A 19,473-nucleotide genomic window follows, 5' to 3' on the forward strand; every position below is an offset into this window, starting at 1 on the left:
ATTTTAGTATAGGTACCAAAGTTCTTTGTGCAAGCACTATTTCCGTGATCAACGAAGTCGCAGCCGCAGGATTTGAAGATGTTACGACAATATGATTAGATTATATTTTAACATGTTTTTTTTCTTCAGCAAAGAGTTCCCCTGAAAATTTCTTGGAGAATTAGGTCATTATGATTAAAGAAATCTAAAAGTTTAATAACTATCGTATGTTTTTTTTATTTTTAATTTATCACTTTTTTTTTATTCAACAGATTTATTCACAAGATTTAAGAATGTAACATCTAATTATTGAACATACATAATTTTTGAAAACCTTCCGTCTCTCGGGTTTCGCGCCCACGCACTAGACCACTATGCTAAAGGTACCATACTTAATTACGACAAATTTTAACCATTATAAAACTCTCTGAAGCGCTTTCTAAATTGAGCTAATATTGGCTATCGGGAGATGCAGGTTCGATTCCTGGGGGTTGTCTTACTTTTTTAAAAAGATTTTTTCTTTTGGTTATAATATATTTTCTGAGAAGAGTTTTTTATTTTTTTCGCGCACCCGTGCTGATGAGTTACGAGCCACTGGACTAGCTGGAGTATGGACCGGCCTAGCAGGGCGCATTCTTACGATAGCGGCATAGCCACTCGGCTACCGTTTGGCCTGCAGAGTCGTCAAGTTTGCAAACTGCGAGTACGTATTAGACTGCCATAGACGTACTAGCCAACTCTGGCGAGATAACCCAAGATCTTCTCTTGTAATAAATCTACATCTAACAACATGCCTACAACAGGCGTTTCGGACATTGAGAAACATTTGCGACGACAATCGTACCTTTGATAGACTGCCCGCATGGTATGCGAATCTATGGTCTCGAAAAATGCGTAAGGCCAATGGAGCGTCTTCACCCGGAACCACACACGACTCACGAGTATCGAACATGGAAGGACCTGCAGAATATACCGAGAACAACGTAGGTAACCAAGAATTCGCGGCTAGGACAATAATATGTGGTAATATTGTTTGTGGTGTGTGTTGAATAAAAGACATTGAATGGTATTGTACACCCAGAATTGACGATTTCACACCTCTTTAATAGAATGTAGTGTAATTGATTATTATCTAATGATCTATTATTAGGGTTTTGACGATGTATACGCATATTGATTGTATTATCATATATTGATTGTTTTTTACAAACACTTTATTAATTTGTTATATAAGTTAGAATTAACTGTATTCGTTATCAGTGCGTATTTACCCTTTGGTGACTGCACATGGTGCCTGAAAATGCCAAAATGCGAAACCCGGGTAGCAAAAACGACACAAATGGAACAGTACAAAACTTAAATCTATTAGAATTTAAATTCAAATTCCATCAAGTACCCTAGGTCGATAGTATTAATAATATAATTAATATGAATCAAGCACGTAAGAATTTGATAGAAAATCACACACGTCCCACAGTTACTGCCGAATGTTCACTCGGCAGATAAAATTTTTCTGCGAAAAATGTTCATGCGAAGCTCATAATCCGCCGTTTTTGATTCCGCAGAAGAAAAAAAACTATAATCGCGCAGGCAATCGCTGGCTAAACCATCGGCTCGGGTTCGATTCCGACGCTGGCATTGCGGCGAACAAGAAGTGTAGTGACTAGTATGTACTAATATACCGTACTAACGTGAGGGGAAATGCTGCCACGGGCTGCGGACGCCGGCACCTACCCATAGAAAACAAACAAGATAAATGTGTGGACACTGCATAATGTTCTTCTATAATGGATCATGTGCAGTGCCACGGGTTTCAGTGTTCCAAGGATTAGGGTCGCAGACGCCTGTCGAATAGCATCGCAACATACCTACTACGGGATTTGGCGGATGACATACGTCGGTAATTTTCTACAAGACTTCTGATAGACGATAAGTATGTGTAATGGAAAAATGTCCCACGGATACGACGTCGTTGCAGGCCGATATTTTTGGCAAAAATGGAAGCGGTTATCCCCGGTCTTCTTTCGCATAGATGACTCAGAGAAAGAAATATGATTTCAATATTTACGTAGGTATACTTAACCGATTGATAGCATTAATAATTACAACGATAAACCAAAGGAGATAGTACTAAATTTAATCAGACATTAATTTTAATAAACACCAAGAAATACAACTAAAAGTGCAACTGAAAAAATTAATAAACCTTTCTTTATATATTCAGAACATTTAAGAATGTAACATCCATTATTGAGCATTACTGACATCGTAGTTCAATGCATAAGGCGCTGGCCTTTCATCCGGGTTCGATTGCCGACGAGGTCACAATATTATGTGATTTTCTCAAAGCCTGGGTGGGTGTTTGTGATTAGTTCACTAATATTACTAATTACAAAACTGTTTCACCCCACTACTTACTATCATTAGGCCTCATGGCCTATTGTAGTGTTAAAAAAAGAAGAATACATACTACAATAACATGCATATACCTACATAACTCGGAATCACATCAGAAACCTAACTAATATAGATAGTTAGATATTATATTTCTATTGATGTGATGTCATCGATTATTATAACTTCAAATAATGAAATGCAGTTTAATTAATACGTATTGCATATTACGGTACACGGTTACACCCGTCAAAAAAGTCTTATTCAGTGCAAGTATTGTTCTGTGAGATGAAATTTTATTCGTGTTACTGTTGTTCATTTGCATTGCAGTGGCGTGCCTGACTTAATGTAAATTATTAACTGCATAATTGCAATTTGGAAAAATAATAATAGTCAAGTCAACAAAGCTTTACAACTGCCAATATAAATATGAACCGGTTGCATAAATTATCGAGGTATGATTAATGTTATAAGTAATTAAATAAAAATATTTTAATATTTAAATCAAATCTGCAATTGACAAGAAACGTACCTAATTCAGAATGTACACTTTTTTTTTTTAAACGTGTCAATATCTGCTAAACTCCATATAAGGATACATCGACTAATATAATATTACGTAGGTAAAATGATGAACATGGCACGACGTAAAAAAATATCAAGTTCACATCAAAATTAATTTGATTGATTTTTGACACTGGAATTATAACATCTAGGTAGTATATAGTTAATCGTGGAATATTAATTTATATTTAAATTTTGGATATATAATCAATGGATGACGAAGGGATGTATATCTAAATACATATTATGTGAATTACGTAGGTACTATGTGGACATGCTTCTGGTGCGCGATTATCAAACCCCGATACAAGGAAAAATGTCAAGGTCGGCCGTGTGACGTAGCATTCGAATATTTATAAAATGGAACACTGAAAAAATAACGGAGCATTGTTAGTATACAAAGCATTCCAAAGACGGCCCCGGAGAATATTTCGAGTGTGTTGAAAACGCTCGGCATGGCGTATGCCGTAAAGGCGTATATACATCACGGACCACGGTGACTTTGTTGTGTTGTGTGCACGACGACTGACGACTGGCGCGACGCCCCACTTCAAAAGACCAACAAGTCGACGAAGATATTTTCCACTTCTCAGAATGGGAAGTTGATCAAATCATTCAAATCGCAAAAAAATGTGGCTGGACAGACAGCGACGCAACACCCAACTCATCCAATACAGGACCTACTATAAATATACGTAAGCTGTGAAACACAGGTGAATTATTAATATCAGCTGAGCAAAGGTACATTACATTATTTATTTGCAATAGGTAAGATTTAAAAAAGATATGAAATCGTGCCTCTAAGTCTGATATAGGTTCTAAATAATATGAGAAACTAGAATAATTTTAAAATATCATAAATACTCGTGGCCGTGTAGGTGTAGAGAAATCGCGAGCCTAATAGGTATTACAAGGTTCCAAGTGTTATTTTTATGTGCTCCAAAGCGTAGCGTATGGGTCCCCACATGGTGAAGTTTGAAAACAGGCTAGTGGGATTGTAAAAAATAAATGAATTAGCACACCTTGTATACTAATTGAAAATTACCTACACATTTGTCAAGTATCTAATGATTTCGAATCAAAAATCTCCGAAATTTCATCACTATCGGTTACATGTAAATTGTACGTAAAACATTTCACCGGGGCACAGTCACCATGAGCGTTCTTATCGGAAAGAGATGACCGTATATTGTATTAGATTCAACGTGAACATTAATTCTATTTTCATAGCTGATTTTGGCAAAATTCATGAATTTAAGAATGAAAACCACCGAACAAATAATACAGTATATCGGCTATTTTCAAATTTGGCTTCATGTAAAGTGTAAACCGACAAGAATCGTGTTTTTTTAGACATGAAATTTATGTCAGTACTATATGACCCAAAGAGGTTGGGCGGTCTTTAATACACGTCCATATATTTCCGATACAGCATTTCACGATCAAGTGTGATACGGCGGACTGCATACGTACACGTTTTCGGCCACGATCCCAAACATGGATATTAACCGTGAATCATTACACTTTGATACCACCGAGAGGAGAGGGTGTAACGAGGATTGGAGATTTATTAGAATAGAACCGGCCAGGCCATTACGATACAGTATACAACTAATGATTAAAAAACATATTATATTTATGTAGGCATGTAGGGTATTTGCAGACAGAGGAAAATTAATGTCACAGAATAATATTGACATGTGAACCTTCGTATCAAGTGCACAGACCCAACGAGTATCGATGCATTCTGGTCATGATATTCCACAAGCGAGACAATAATGCTTCTCCAGTCAATGCCTTATTTAGTTTGTCGAAAGAAAGTTTGAAGCCTACGCAAATAATTATCTCAGATCGAGGGATTTCGCAACGCTGAAATTGTCCATCGGGCCACGACTTTTGATCGGTCCTCGTTAAACTGACTGATTTCTTATGCAACGTTTAATTTACACTCACCATTATTTTGTTTAGTAAATATCATTCAATGAATTTTTTATCGCAGCAATACGTCCTATAATGTGACACTCAAATCAAAAAACAAAGGGGGAAATTGCCGATAGCTGATTCGTATAATCGTAGCAAAACAATAATACGAAATTTCCCCAGCGGTTAGGTCAATAAATGATCCAAAATTAGCAAATCAAATACCCTTTTGAAATACAATATAATATGAATTAAAACGATGGTTCTCCGTTGTACGAAACGGGTGATAGTCTCTTTTTGTTCGCAGATTTGGTATTACCTACAATATAAATCATCACAGTAACTAAATGAGTATACATACAATTGAAATCTGTGACGTAAGACTACGCCTACATACATAATTGTACAAAAGTTATAGGTACGTTTATTTTATTAGCACTACCAGACAGACCGTATAACTTAGTATAATATCCTCATATAATACTATGTACATCAAATAGTAATTATTTTAAACTGCACACATGAGTATTTATGCCGTGTAGTTAGTTGAACACGCATACTGGAATGTGAGGATAAAAGAAATTCCATAGGAACAAAGTGTTGGTACTGGGTACATAAATAATATTGTGAGATATTTTAAAACGAATAAACCAATGCGAATGTCGCATACGAGAATCGTTTTCAACGTAAACATTTGCTTTCGCCATAAGCTGTCTCAACAATTATTATTATTAACAGATCGCTTGGGCTTGGTGTCGACCCCTGCTTTATAACTTCCGAATAATTTTATAAAACATTACGGCGATCATCGATCTACGACCTAGCTACTGCTACTTATCAAAATTATCCATCAGTTTTGCTGTCCAATCACTGTCCGTTTCAGTCAAACTGATGGTGTAAGTAAATGAAAAACTGAAGCGGCCGATTGAAACCAAAACGGAGACGTGACAGGATTAATTTTAGAGTTTCTCAATTCATTCATTCATTCATCATTTCTTCAAATGGTGCTGTATTATACCAATGTCCCCCACAAGGGGGGGCTAACAGGGCTCTGGCCTAGGGGCCCGGGCTCAGGGTGGGGCCGGCGTGACGGGTCAATCAGATATTTAAGATAAACACACATCTCAAATTTTCTCTAATAGTGGGTAAAAAAAAGGCGCTATTTCACGAGAAAATTTTACATAATTAAAAAAACCGAGGTCGTTAGATGCATTTTTATTGTTTTGTGTTGATACTTGACAACTACATAGTTCAAGTAGATGTATTAAAACTACAAAAATCCCTAAAAATAAACCGAAGGCCCTTACTTTTACCTCTAACACAATTTTGAAAACGCTTCTGTTGTGCGTCACACATGCCATTAAAGTTAGCGATAGATAGGGGGCCCGCCAAATATCGTGGCCGGGGGGGGGGGGCAATATATTTAGAGAGTTATTATAACAATAATATACATTTTTAGCGGATAAAATAATGTAAATATATATCGCCGTTTCCCAGCTGAACTGTCAACTGAGACTGAACTGATAACTAAACTGATCGTCTAAACTTTAAAATCTAAATAACCGTTTCATAACTGAACGGACAAAATTTTGATTTTCAATAGTGCAATATCACAATGATGACATATTGGCACCAATTTGGTTTGTTGTGGATACTAACTAGTAACTATTAACTAAGTACTTTTTATCTTATTTCAGATGCGAGTTACTTATTAAAAATGTTCGCAGAAATATTTATTACCTACTAGGCCATTATGAGTAGGGTATCTGTATCTATCTACACAATGTAAAATATTGTAAATCAAGGTGGAATAAGACACCTCACACTTCGCAGAAAAGATATCATGGAATGTCACTATTTTGCAAGAATAATGGGATCTACCAATTCTCGGATCTGATTAAAAAAAATAACTAAAGGCATGGCAAAAACAATTTTTAAAGATGAAGATAGGTATGTACTGTAAATTATAATGTTATTTAATCGAATCAGTCTAGAAGTGTCAAGATTGCGTCAATATACTATAATAAGGTAGGTATTAACAACATCAGTTTATACTACATACATTATGGGTGGTATTTCGGAAAGCGTGGTCATCAGGTACTCATTAGGTGCCAGTAGCGAAGGGTGGAGGAAGGCAGTCAAGATCCGCCACAAATAGTGCTCATTAAACTTTGTTGGTCATACGAATTCGTTTTTATTGAACTAAGAGCGGAATGCACAATCTAAGATTTCGTTCCTAAGGATAAGTCGCCGAAAAGCATGACTTAACTATAGACAATCCTGAGTATAGAGTTAAGGAATCCTTAACCATAGACTACTTTTGTTATGAACACGCCCCCTTCTGTATTACCATTTACCACTGACAGCTGCTGTCAAAATAAATTCTCATGTCTATAACACAGTCCATACACTCAAATTCATTTGACAATGTATCTCAATATGGATATTGATAGTGTTAATTCGTTTGGCATGTACTTGCAGAATATTATTTTATTTTTATACGCCAGCCCGCAGAAATACAAAATACCAGGTGAAGAATAACGCTTAACGCTAGTGTTACCATGTTAAAAAAATATCTTGCGGTGCCTGTGGAATCACGTATAATGACTTATAACGGAAACATAAGAGTATTATAATTAAATATTAATATGTATTTCTAGTTATTGCATTTATAAAATGCAGTTGTCATATTTTTGTCATCGCTTAACAATTATAAAATAATTTACCTAATTTACCTAACGAGAATTTTTAAATATGGTATTATTTTCAATAAAAATGATCTTAACTAAGGACAGTGTTTCTGCATAGTGTTTTCTGCTAAGGAAATTTTAGTTATGACAAATGTTTCTGCATTCCGCTCTAATGCGCCGGCTACACGGCAGCGACTTGCCTGCGCGGTCTTGCCTGTGCAAAAAAGACGGAACACTCTCGCGTGGCCACACGGCACAGGTAAAACCGCGCAAACCTCATTACGTTTACAACAGAAGTCGTCGTCGTGAAAATACTGTGTTTCGGAATCGCAACAGTGTCGTGTCAAGTGACGATTTGTTTTTTTCATAATCGTTTTTCTACTGTTTACTGGTTAATAAAAGAGAAATAAATCCTCCAGATCCAAATGGACCAAACAATTGCTATTGAGAAGAAACATACACTCGCGTATAAATCAGCATTTTTTGTTTAATTTAATAAAATATATACTAATGGCAGTGACGTCCCGTGGGGGTAGGCAGATTGAGTGTCGCTTGGGGGCGGCAGTTACTCGAAGGGCGGCAAATCGAAGAGAATCAATAAATATATATAGGAATAGGTACTTACCTAAACTTAGTAATAACGGACAGTAGCGCACCCAGGATTTAAGATTGGGGCGGGGGCCAAGGAGGAGAATGTAAATTAGTCCCATAGGCTCTTTTTCTTCTTAACAGCCTAATTTTTTGTTTATCGGCCTTTTGTCTATTTTTTTTTTTTTTTTTTCCTAGATGCCTTCATGGATACCTCGCAATTACTATCGAGGTTTCTTAATGACTTTGGCACGCAAACTACTCTACTTGATGCTAGTCAAATGAAAATTGTGCCGGATGAGAGAATATGCCTTTTGTCTATTGCTCTCGGTGTACCTACACCATGGTCCGCACATCCTGAAACGGGCCGTCAGGCTAGGATATTTGGTGGGCCCCTAACCTACCGCTAAGATTAAAGGCAGTGTGAAACACTACATTAACGTTTTTTCAAATTGTGTTTTAGTTCAAATTAAGGGTACTTACTACTTTACTTGGAGCTGTCGAGTATCGACACAAAATAATCAAAAAATATATAGCACAATTATATAATTGAAATTGTTCATGACCATGAAGTATAATAGCGCCACAGGCGACTTTTTTTACTATTAAAGCTAATTTATGATGTGTGTTTATCTCACTTATCTGGTCTACCCGACACGCCGGGCCCCCCACAGCCCGGGCCCCCAGGCTAGAGCCCTGTCAGACCCTCCCCAGCCATAACCTACACCACTCCGGAATTCGGGTGGATACCAAAAAATTTTTTACAGTTCTATTAGGGATTGGGTTTCTAAAAAAACCTGACATTAGTGTTTCGAAATTTTTGTGTTAGATATTAAAATCTATGATTTTTTTCTAAAAAGGGTGCTGGAGAATTACAAATCATTTTTTTGCCGTGTTTTTATTTGTCTAAGCCCAAAGGTATAGTTTATCGGCTTTCAATTTCAATCATTCTGATAATTTTCATGTTTGGGGGGTGCCAGGGCCCCCTGCCCCCCTAATAACGGAAATATCTTTCCATTAAAAAAATCAGCTCACTGGTTGGAAACAAAATGTACCTATTAATTATCATAAACGGTTTAACAGGGCTGTATTTTTTTCGTCCGGTTCGCGATTGGTTCAGCAAACCGGTGAGCGAGGGGATCCTGCTCATCTTGGCTTGCTTTGACGAACTGATGCACAAATACCGGTAACAATAACTGAATGTGATTATTGGCGTTGTGCTACGGGTCTGTTCCCCGCTATGAAGGCTTTAGAAGAGTTCTAAATCATTCGACCGTCGATAACTATCTTAAAAAAAGACTATTAGTTCTAAATCATTCGACCGTCGATAACTATCTTAAAAAAAGACTATTAGTGACGGCAAAAGTTCGTCAGGAATCCTCCGGATGGGCGATAATAACGGTCTATAGGTGGCAGGTTGAAACGGCGAAAATGGCGAAATCGTTTCAACGAAGGTCGCAGGATCGCATTAAAATCGAATCGGCGAGGGTGGCGGAGCAAGGTGGTGGAATACAGTGGCGAAGAAAAGTGGCGGAATTGTATCGGAATTACTTACTAGTATCGGAGCGCGAGTATGACTGTTCGCGACGATTGCCAGTCGTGGAAAAAAAGGCCAAAATACTATACTTTTGAATATGGGATAAAAGTTTTTTTTTCAAAAAGATTTCATTTCTACAATAAAAAATACACCAAAAATACCAAAATTACGATATTTTCGTATCATAATTTGGTGCGAAGTACTATAATTTCGTAATAGAGGGAATTCCCCGTTTCCTGCTTTTTTGTGACAGACAAAAAACCTATACATTTTCAACCGAAAATAATGAGTAGGTAGCTAACTACTATTTTATTTTTGGACAAAATACTATAATTTTTGGGACCACGTACCTACTATAATTTTGGTCCGCGTACTATACTATATACACGCATCAAAAATTTGCTCTAATTGTAAAAAAAGTTTACAAGTTTACTTTGAGATTGTTAAAAGTTTGAAATACTTATATGGTTGTGGAATACCTAGGGGAACGCTATAGGTAGGGGGGCCGTCAATGATCTTGGCCTGGGGGCCCGAGAAACCGAGTTTGCGCAGTTAAAATTTCAAGCAAGTTGAATTTTACGCAGGCCGCACTTCTTGGCTTGCGCGGTGTACAGTTTTGCCGGCTACACGCACGGTTTTGCCTGCGCAAACCGGTTTGCGCAGGCAACACCGTGGTGAAGCATGAGCGTGTGGCCGGCAAAACTATACACCGCGCAAACCAAGAAGTGCGGCTGCGTAAAATTAAACTTGCTTGAAATTTCAGACGAAAAATAATAAAAATGTCAATAAATTAACACGAGACGAAATTGTGATGTAAGTAGGTATAGGAATTTGGCAAAGGCGCCGAAAATATTTTGAAACATATGATTGTTAAAATATCGTATAATTAAAATTATAAATAAAAGTAATTGTATATAAACAAAAAAATATTGATTTATTTACAAACGTCGTCTACAGAACCTTAGCTTCGGTGATAAGATCTTGGTAATTTTGTGTCACATAGGTAGGTACCTACTTTATAATTTGGGTATCACAGTGTTTGGTTGATCACTATGTTTTGTTTTGTATTATAATATTATCAATCAAGTAAATATTTTATGAACTTACTATAAGAGCTTGTCAATAAAATAATATAAAAATACATTGTTTTAAAATTAAAAATCATAAAATTTATCCCTACAATGGATAGACTTAGTAGAGAAACTATTAAAATAAATAATCGACATATTAATTTTCGAATATACAGCGGTGGATAATATTATTGCTTTATTAATAAATCAAAATAATTAATAAGAAACTGAAAATCGTAAGATTTACATAAAAAATCTAAATAAAAAGAAATATGTATTCCATTGATTTTTCTCGGCAAATTTTTAAAAGTATCTTTCTTAAGCCAATAAACCCCACCATGAATAACTAAATACCACCGCATTAGAAATATTCAACAATTATTAGAATAAGAATAGTGACGTCCCATGGAGCTAAGCAGATAGAGCGTTGCTTGGGGCAACAGTTTCTCGAAGGGCGGCAAATCGAGGAGAATCATTTCGTATATATAGAAATAGCTACTTGAACTTTGTAATGACGAAAATATCTTCCCATTAATAAATTCAGCTCACTGGCTGGAAACAAAATGTATTGATTAATGACTGTATTTTTGTCGATTTTGTGATGTCTAGTTTACTTCCGCTGTCCTTCGACGTCCACGGTGACAAGAAACGACACCGTGCACGGATGGAACAAAATACTGTAGAAAAAACGGGGCGAGATTTTGGCGCTGCCCAGGGTCGGCATTTTGTCTAGGGACGTCACTGACTAGTGGCGAAGGGTGGAGGTACGCTGTTAAGATCCGTCATAAATGGTGCACACTGAACTTGGTCAGTCATACGTATTTGTTTTCATTGACATAAGACTACAATTTACAGATAGATGGTTTTTTTTATGGTGATTTTTAAAATTCAATTAAACCCTGCGAAAACTAAGCCATAATAGATAATAGTCAAAAAATATTAGTTTATCTATAAAATATCTAAAATTTTGCAATTAAATCATACATAAATACGAATATTTTATAGATATAATATTTTTTTTATCTATTGTGATTTTGTTTAGGCAGAGTTTAATGAATTTAAAGAACGTACCAACAATAATATGTGTAATATTAGGTATTCTTAATTTAACGAAAACAAATAAGTATGAATGAAAAAAGACCGTAACCGTCGACGAACTGAGCGCGTCTTGTTAAATACGGTTTGCGCAGTTAAAATTTCAAGCAAGTTGAATTTCACGCAGGCCGCACTTTTTGGTTTGCGCGGTGTACAGTTTTGCCGTCCACACGCACGGGTTTGCCTGCGCAAACCGGTTTGCGCAGGCAATACTGTAGTGAAGCATGAGCGTGTGGCCGGCCTTTTAGACTACAATTTATAGATGGTGCTGGTTAGTTTTTAAAAATCAATTAAACCCTGCCTAACCAAATCATAATAGTTTTGGTACATTTAGGGCGACACGACAAAACTGTGCACACTTTACATTCATACATATTTGTTTTCGTTGGATTAAGAATACATATTACAAATATTATGATTTAATATTTTAATTGCACAGTGTTAGATATTTTATAGATAGACGAGTGTGTTTTTACAATCATCTATTATGGCATGGCTTTCGCAGCATTTAATTGAACTTTAAAAACTAACCAACACCTTCTATAAATTATTGTAGAATTATTTCAATGAAAACAAATACATAAATTACGTATGACTGACAAAGTTCAATGTGCACTATTTATGGCGGATCGTAACGGCCTACCTCCACCCTTCGGCACTGTAGGGTACACATTAGGCACTTTACCCCTTTACCAACAGTGTTGCCAACTCTTGTCGACAATAATATGCCCGATAAGGTAAGAAAATACCATATTTCGTAGGAAAAATGCTTCATTGCTTGTTGATAAAAAAAATACTTAAACATGGAACATGCTTTGCCTACTGATTCTCTGAATGATGGTTGTTCAAATTCGAAATAAAATAAAATAAATTGCGAGGCGCGGGTTTACAAGTCATTCCTGAAGGGGAATGGGACGACTGGCCTCCGGACAATTGGACGCCGCACTGTCGTAAACACGTGTAGACGAGGTATTTTAATCAGTTTCTATCTACTACTTAGTAGTTTGAATTCATTTTACTCTTAACATAATGAATTCTTTATCGCGGATTGAGAATTACCGTGCCTAAGGTTTTATATTAAATAAAAAACTCTTTTTTCGTTGGAACTTAAACATATGCACGATTAAATCATTGTTTACGTCTGCATATTTACATTCTTACTAACTATTAAATCATAATATAATCATTGAAGTATAAATAATAATATTGAATATATTTTTTTAAAGTGCCTATAAGTACCTAACGTCTATTTATTTTCGAATTCCGTGGCGTCCAGTTGTCCGGTGCCAAATCGTCCTAGACCCTTCCTGAAGCGCCAGCGCCGTTCGCAGCCGTTTGGAGTCTCTCGCAGCCGCGCTACTTTTGTGACTTTATTTTACGTTACGCCTGTGCGATTTTTCGTAACGAATCCGCCCGGGAGGTCAAAACAAAAGCATGTATCCATGCTAAAAAAATGTCAAGACTTTTGTTTGTCGCTGAAGAAAAACTTCAGTGCTGCTCTGACAAGTTCTCAACGCCGAGTAGTAGATATTATTACTAGTAATAAATAGTAGATTAGTAGGTAGTAGACAATGTAGACATGATATTATCAGTTATTATTTAGTTTGATAATAATTATGAATTTACATAATGGACAGACATCAACATTTTGTTCAAAGGAATTTATAATTACACGTAATGTACCGAGAATGAAATTAATTATGTTGACCACATTCCATCACCGATACAAAAAAAAACAACGTGGGCACACAAACATCGTGCCTACAATGAGCAGTAGGTAATCCATATTAGAAATCATTTCACATCAGTAAAACTTAAAAAAATAGGCAAATAAGAAGAAACTAATCATAAATCTAGGTACGTACTTAATAAGTTTCTTCTATAATAATTGTAACTCTCTCAACCCAGTACCCAGCAGTGGTAAACAGTGGGGGTAGGCTGTTCGCAGTAGCGAAGGGTGGAGGTAGGCTGTTAAGATCCGCCATAAATGGTGCACATTAAACTTTGTCAGTCATACGTATTTGTTTTTATTGAACTACTCAACTAAAACTCCAATTTAAAAACGGTGTTGGATAGTTTCAAACACAGAACAGATAATAAATCTAACTCCGACAGGCTATACACCAAACAAATACCGTAAATTTTGACACAGGGTTTTGAATGTTTGATTGTCCTACGAAAATGAAACACGCTTTATGCAAGTGTAATAGTGTGTGTGACGTATTCTTGACACGTGTTTAAATTTATCCCGTATTCTTCCTTACTCGAGATCGGTTGCCTGCTTCTCCTTGCCCGTTAGGTATTTCCATTCCCTGCATTTCTGAGTTCCCTGCAATGACATATTAATGTCATTGGTTCCCTGGTTTTAAATAATCAATTAAACCCTGCCTAAACCAAACCATAACATTTTTGGTATATTTTGGGCGATACGACAAAATTGTGCACACTTTTTCATTCATACGTATTTGTTTTTGTTGGATTAAGAATACACATGACACAATATATTGTTGGTTCATCTTTTTTTTTAATTCATTAAGGGGGGACATGCTCGTCGAAGGTCAAAATTGAGTTTTTATTGTATATTCAAACCATGATCCTGGACACTCCTTAAACGTTGTAGATGATATATTTATATAATTTTGAAGCCTTATTATCCTTTATAGTTATTTTAAACATTTGATGACTGCATGAAGTATTTTTGTTACATAAAATAGTATTCTTTTAAACCTCTCGATCTAATGTTTTAGAATATAGTCATATTTCGGTACATAACTGTGCAGTGGTGTTAAGATTTTTTACATTTATTAATTTTTAAACGCATTTATAAAACCATTAGCATAATTTATTACGAGATAATTTTTGTAAAATATTCACGATAAAAAATTATATTGATAATCTCTGTGATCCCAAATTTGACAAGAATTAGGCATTTTATTATTCAAAAAATCGGCAAGATTAACACATTTGAAGATAAATCTAAAGATACTTATTATAAGCTATGTCTTTGACCATTCAAGTGTGATAAACATCTTATGAATAATGATTGCTTTATAATAATTATTGACCTAAGAATAAGGTAGTGTTTTTTTGAAATACGCCATTTCTTTTGTCATTCCCCAGTGGTTAAGCTACATCATACGGCCGTAGCAATAAATTGACAAACTACAATTGAAGTAGGGAGTAAAATGATATTGACGCGCGTGTTTGAACATGTACCGTTTAAAAAAAAATAAAAAAAAATTCGGTTAGGTACATGTTCAAACACGCGCGTTAACATAATTTTACTCCCTACTTTAATTGTAGTTTGTCATTTTATGGCTACGGCCGTATGTTGTAGCTTAACCACTAGGGAATGACAAAAGAAATGGCGTATTTCAAAAAAACACTACCTTATTCTTAGGTCAATAATTATTATAAAGCAATCATTATTCATAAGATTTTTATCACACTTGAATGGTCAAAGACATAGCTTATAATAAGTATCTTTAGATTCATCTTCAAATGTGTTAATCTTGCCGATTTTTTGAATAATAAAATGCCTAATTCTTGTCAAATTTGGGATCACAGAGATTATCAAAATAATTTTTTATCGTGAATATTTTACAAAAATTATCTCGTAATAAATTATGCTAATGGTTTTATAAATGCGTTTAAAAATTAATAAATGTAAAAACTCTTAACACCACTGCACAGTTCTGTACCGAAATATGACTATATTCTAAAACATTAGAGCGAGAGGTTTAAAAGAATACTATTTTATGTAACAAAAATACTTCATGCAGTCATCAAATGTTTAAAATAACTATAAAGGATAATAAGGCTTCAAAATTATATAAATATATCATCTACAACGTTTAAGGAGTGTCCAGGATCATGGTTTGAAAATACAATAAAAACTCAATTTTGACCTTCGACGAGCATGTCCCCCCTTAAGCCCTGACTAAACAAAAACTATGACAGATAACAAATATTATATACTTTTCCAAAGTTATGTAGGTATGATTTAATTGCATAATTTTCTATATTTTATAGACTAGTATTTTTTCACTAATGTCTATTATGGCTTGGTTGTCGCTGGGTTTAATTGAATTTTAAAAACTAACCAACATCATCCAGTCGTCTCTGTTCTGGCAGAACACACTAACTGGAGAATACTAGTTTTGAGTAATTTGACTTTGAAGTTGTTAAAATGATTGAAATAATGGTCTATCATGTGAGTTTATTAAGTAATCGTAAAAAGGATGACTTTAAAATAAAGACTGTTTATTTATTAAGAAGGTTTCCAGACGGTAAGTTTGAATTAAGACACATCTTGGTACTAACTCAATATTTCATTTTTTCGAATTAGTGTCTTCTGCCAGAACAGTGACGCTGTAAATAATTGTAGTCTCAGTTCAATGAAAACTAATAAGTACGTATAATTACTGACAAAGTTTAATGTGCACTATTTATGGGTGATCATAACGCTACCTCATTGTGCAAATCTAACTCGCCAACCAATGGTCCGGAAAGTATGTACGAACATTGAAAAATACGCAGATAGGTATTAATATATTATACGCGCAAGTATATTTCTCTGCATTCCATTCTCAATACGCGGCCACGCGAATAACCCGACTTTACTTGCAGTAATGTAGTTATGTACCTATACCACACCACACCATCTTGTCTTGTACAATCCTACTTCGGCATATCGTCGAATATACATTTGGAAGTTTCGCGGCCATTTCTGCCATGTACCATGCAACCAATTAAATTTATTATCTATTAATTAAATGTATCTTGTATCTATCCATTAATAATTGTCCAATATTAGCATTTTGAATAGGTGGTATCTACTTAGGTTATATTTATATTTTAATAGTTTTACCGATGTCCGATAGTTCTATAATATAACAAAACCTTGAATGTATAAAAGTAAGTAGGTACTGTTTTGAATGAAGTTTGTGATACGGTAATCATTGTTGTACTATTTAAAAACTGAAAATAATAGGAAAAGCTACAATACTGAGTTCACTTCTCTGTTTTAAAAAGAATTTGCTCGAATTCGTAGTGATAAAATATGTATTATATTCGTCCATATGTCAATTTATGTGTAGTTTTAATACAATTTATAAGTGACTGACAGATCAGTCAGTATGCAATTTGTAAATATAATCGAGGGTCGTGTCAATATTGGAATGTTTTACAACTGACTCACGTAAAAATAACCATTAAATAAACATTGACATTCCTGGAAGCAGTGGCTCGTGAAAATATTTGATGTGAGTCAATTACGTCGATTGGGCAATCCGCAATCGGCAATACGAACGGCGACATGACATGTCGGTGGTGCGGAGCAGTACACGGTGAGGAATGTGGCTGATCCCAGATTAGTGGCATTTCCAAATATCGCTCTGTTAGGCAATAGTCGAGATTGAGAATAGTGTTGATCGCACATTACAAGATGGTTGCTCGCTTTCCTTGAAGCCTTGACGCGGCGAGAAGCGAACGATCCCATAGGAATGCGACGGAGGCCCCCCCCGCACGCCTCTCGCCGCGTTTGCCGAGCTAATTATTCCTATTTATCGCTACTAAAATACGAGTAAAGAATGTTGTGTGAAATCTACGGCTGCTTGGCGTGTTTTCAGGACGGGGGCAGCACCTCCGCGCGTACGAAAAGTTTGTTTTTCACATTTAAACATAAACAATGAGAACACAATATATCCAAACACACTTATTTACATATATGGGGGTTCTGACGATTCCCCGGGGGCTCCGGGGGGCCGAACAACACGGGAATCACACAAAACATCTCTGGAATGCAGAGTTTTGACGTGGGGCCCCCGCGGGGTGAACACACTCGAACCTACCTGTCTCTCGGGTCGATCCACGTCGTTTTCTTGCTGTTGTGGTCGATAAAATAGAGTTTTCCATCGTAATCCGTCGCGAAATCCCAACCGTCGGGTAAGGGTATCTCACCATTTCTTCTCCTCGGCATATTTCACTAATTAAATCCATTCAAAACGAATAGGAACTGGCACACGCGAAACTAGCTACACGGCCATGTTGAATAGCTCATTATAGGGCGTGACGTCACAGCGCTCGACCAATCAGGCGACGGGGCCGGCGAGCGGCGGAGGAATGCGCGGCGAGAGAAAGTAGACCGCACTCCGCGCAAAAGAGCGACCGATACGTTCGGCTTTGAACACTCAACTGCCGGGCGCTTTTTCAAAAAGTACTCTCCCACTGCTATTATCACAGCGATGATAAAATATACGCACGCGATCTGAACTCAATTTACTCACTTTCCTTTATTGGGGTTGCAAAAAACATTTTTATTTTTTCAAAAATCTTTATCCTTCATCACAAACACAATATGGTAATAAATTAACCACAATGAAAAATATATACATACATAATTTGAACAACTACGATAGGTAATGTTTGTTGCAAACGAACCAGTTTTTTCTTATTAATTATGTTTGTTTTATATTATTGACATTAATTTTAAAATTATAATATACATATACGATTGCCATGATAATTTAATATACAACTTTAGGGTTCTATGCTCGTTCAAAACAATAAATAAAAAGAGAAAATAAGGTACCAACGAATACCAGCATCATAGATTAAATAATTACAAGATAAAAAGAACTTTTTATATACAACGTTTCTAAATTTTCTGTTGAATCATATAAACTTGACTTGACTAGCTTAAACTATCAAAAAAATTGTACTTGATAAAAATACTGAATAATGAAATGTCATTCCATATTGATTTCCATAGTAACGCACGTATATATTAATAATTTCGTTGCTAGGACCCCAGACCCCTAGCAACCAATAATGTCGTCGAAATAACTTTTCATACAACAGAATTAACTGATTATGAATTCAATTCTACTCAAAGATGGCTAAAAGTATTAAAAAATGCATTGGCATCGTGTTCTGATATATTCTAAAAGCTTCAAATGTCTAGCTAGTCGGGAAGCTAGTTAAAAATCGATTGCAAGATTTGTACCGGACAAAGAACCACCGGACAATTAAGAATACGAGCTAAGAAAAACGTTGTAAAAAGCAAATAAGGTACCAACGAATACCAACATCATAGATTAAATAAATACTGCCAATATAAAATTATTTTATTTCAGCTAATCGAATTCATAACCAAAAATGAAAAGAAAAATGTAAAGAGTTACTTATCTTGTTTTGTTGATTTTAAATTGTTTATGTATGTAATTACTAATTAATTACATATCAGCAGGTCTGCAGAAATAAAAATCTACGTAAAATTTATGAGTAGGTACACATACAAAAAAGTGTATTGGGGGGGTCTATTCCGAATAATAAAATTCTTAATATTATGTATAATATCTTATTATTGGTTGTTTAGCCACCGCACTTCTGCACTTTCCTTATAACAGTCAGTGACGTCCCGTAGGGGTAAGCAGATTGAGCGTCACTTGGGGGCGGCAGTTACTCGAAGGGCGGCAAATCGAGGAGAATCATTTGGTATATATAGAAATAGCTACCTAAACTAAGCACCTAATACCGAAAATATCTTTTCACAAAAAAATACAGCTCACTGGTTGGAAACAAAATGTATTAATCAACATAAAAGGTTTAACTGGGCTGTATTTTTTGTCGGGTT

The 19,473-nt window shown here is 35.6% G+C and overlaps 1 protein-coding gene across 2 annotated transcripts in view; it reads right to left on the reverse strand.

Moving 5' to 3' along the window:
• The window catches only part of kibra (WW and C2 domain containing protein kibra), a 130,330-nt gene extending 112,384 nt beyond the window's left edge, over positions 1–17,946 (reverse strand). For both annotated transcript variants that reach the window (XM_085960704.1, XM_085960703.1), the window contains exon 1: positions 17,690–17,946. In XM_085960704.1, the coding sequence (XP_085816830.1) occupies positions 17,690–17,817 (128 nt within the window). In that variant the 5' untranslated portion in view covers positions 17,818–17,946. The remainder of the gene's footprint in view (positions 1–17,689) is intronic.
• Between the last annotated feature and the right edge of the window lie 1,527 nt (positions 17,947–19,473).

Source organism: Rhyacophila brunnea, unplaced genomic scaffold, assembly GCF_057557595.1.
Source record: "Rhyacophila brunnea isolate RB1 unplaced genomic scaffold, BYU_Rbru_1.0 scaffold_12, whole genome shotgun sequence".
NCBI lineage: Eukaryota > Metazoa > Arthropoda > Insecta > Trichoptera > Rhyacophilidae > Rhyacophila > Rhyacophila brunnea.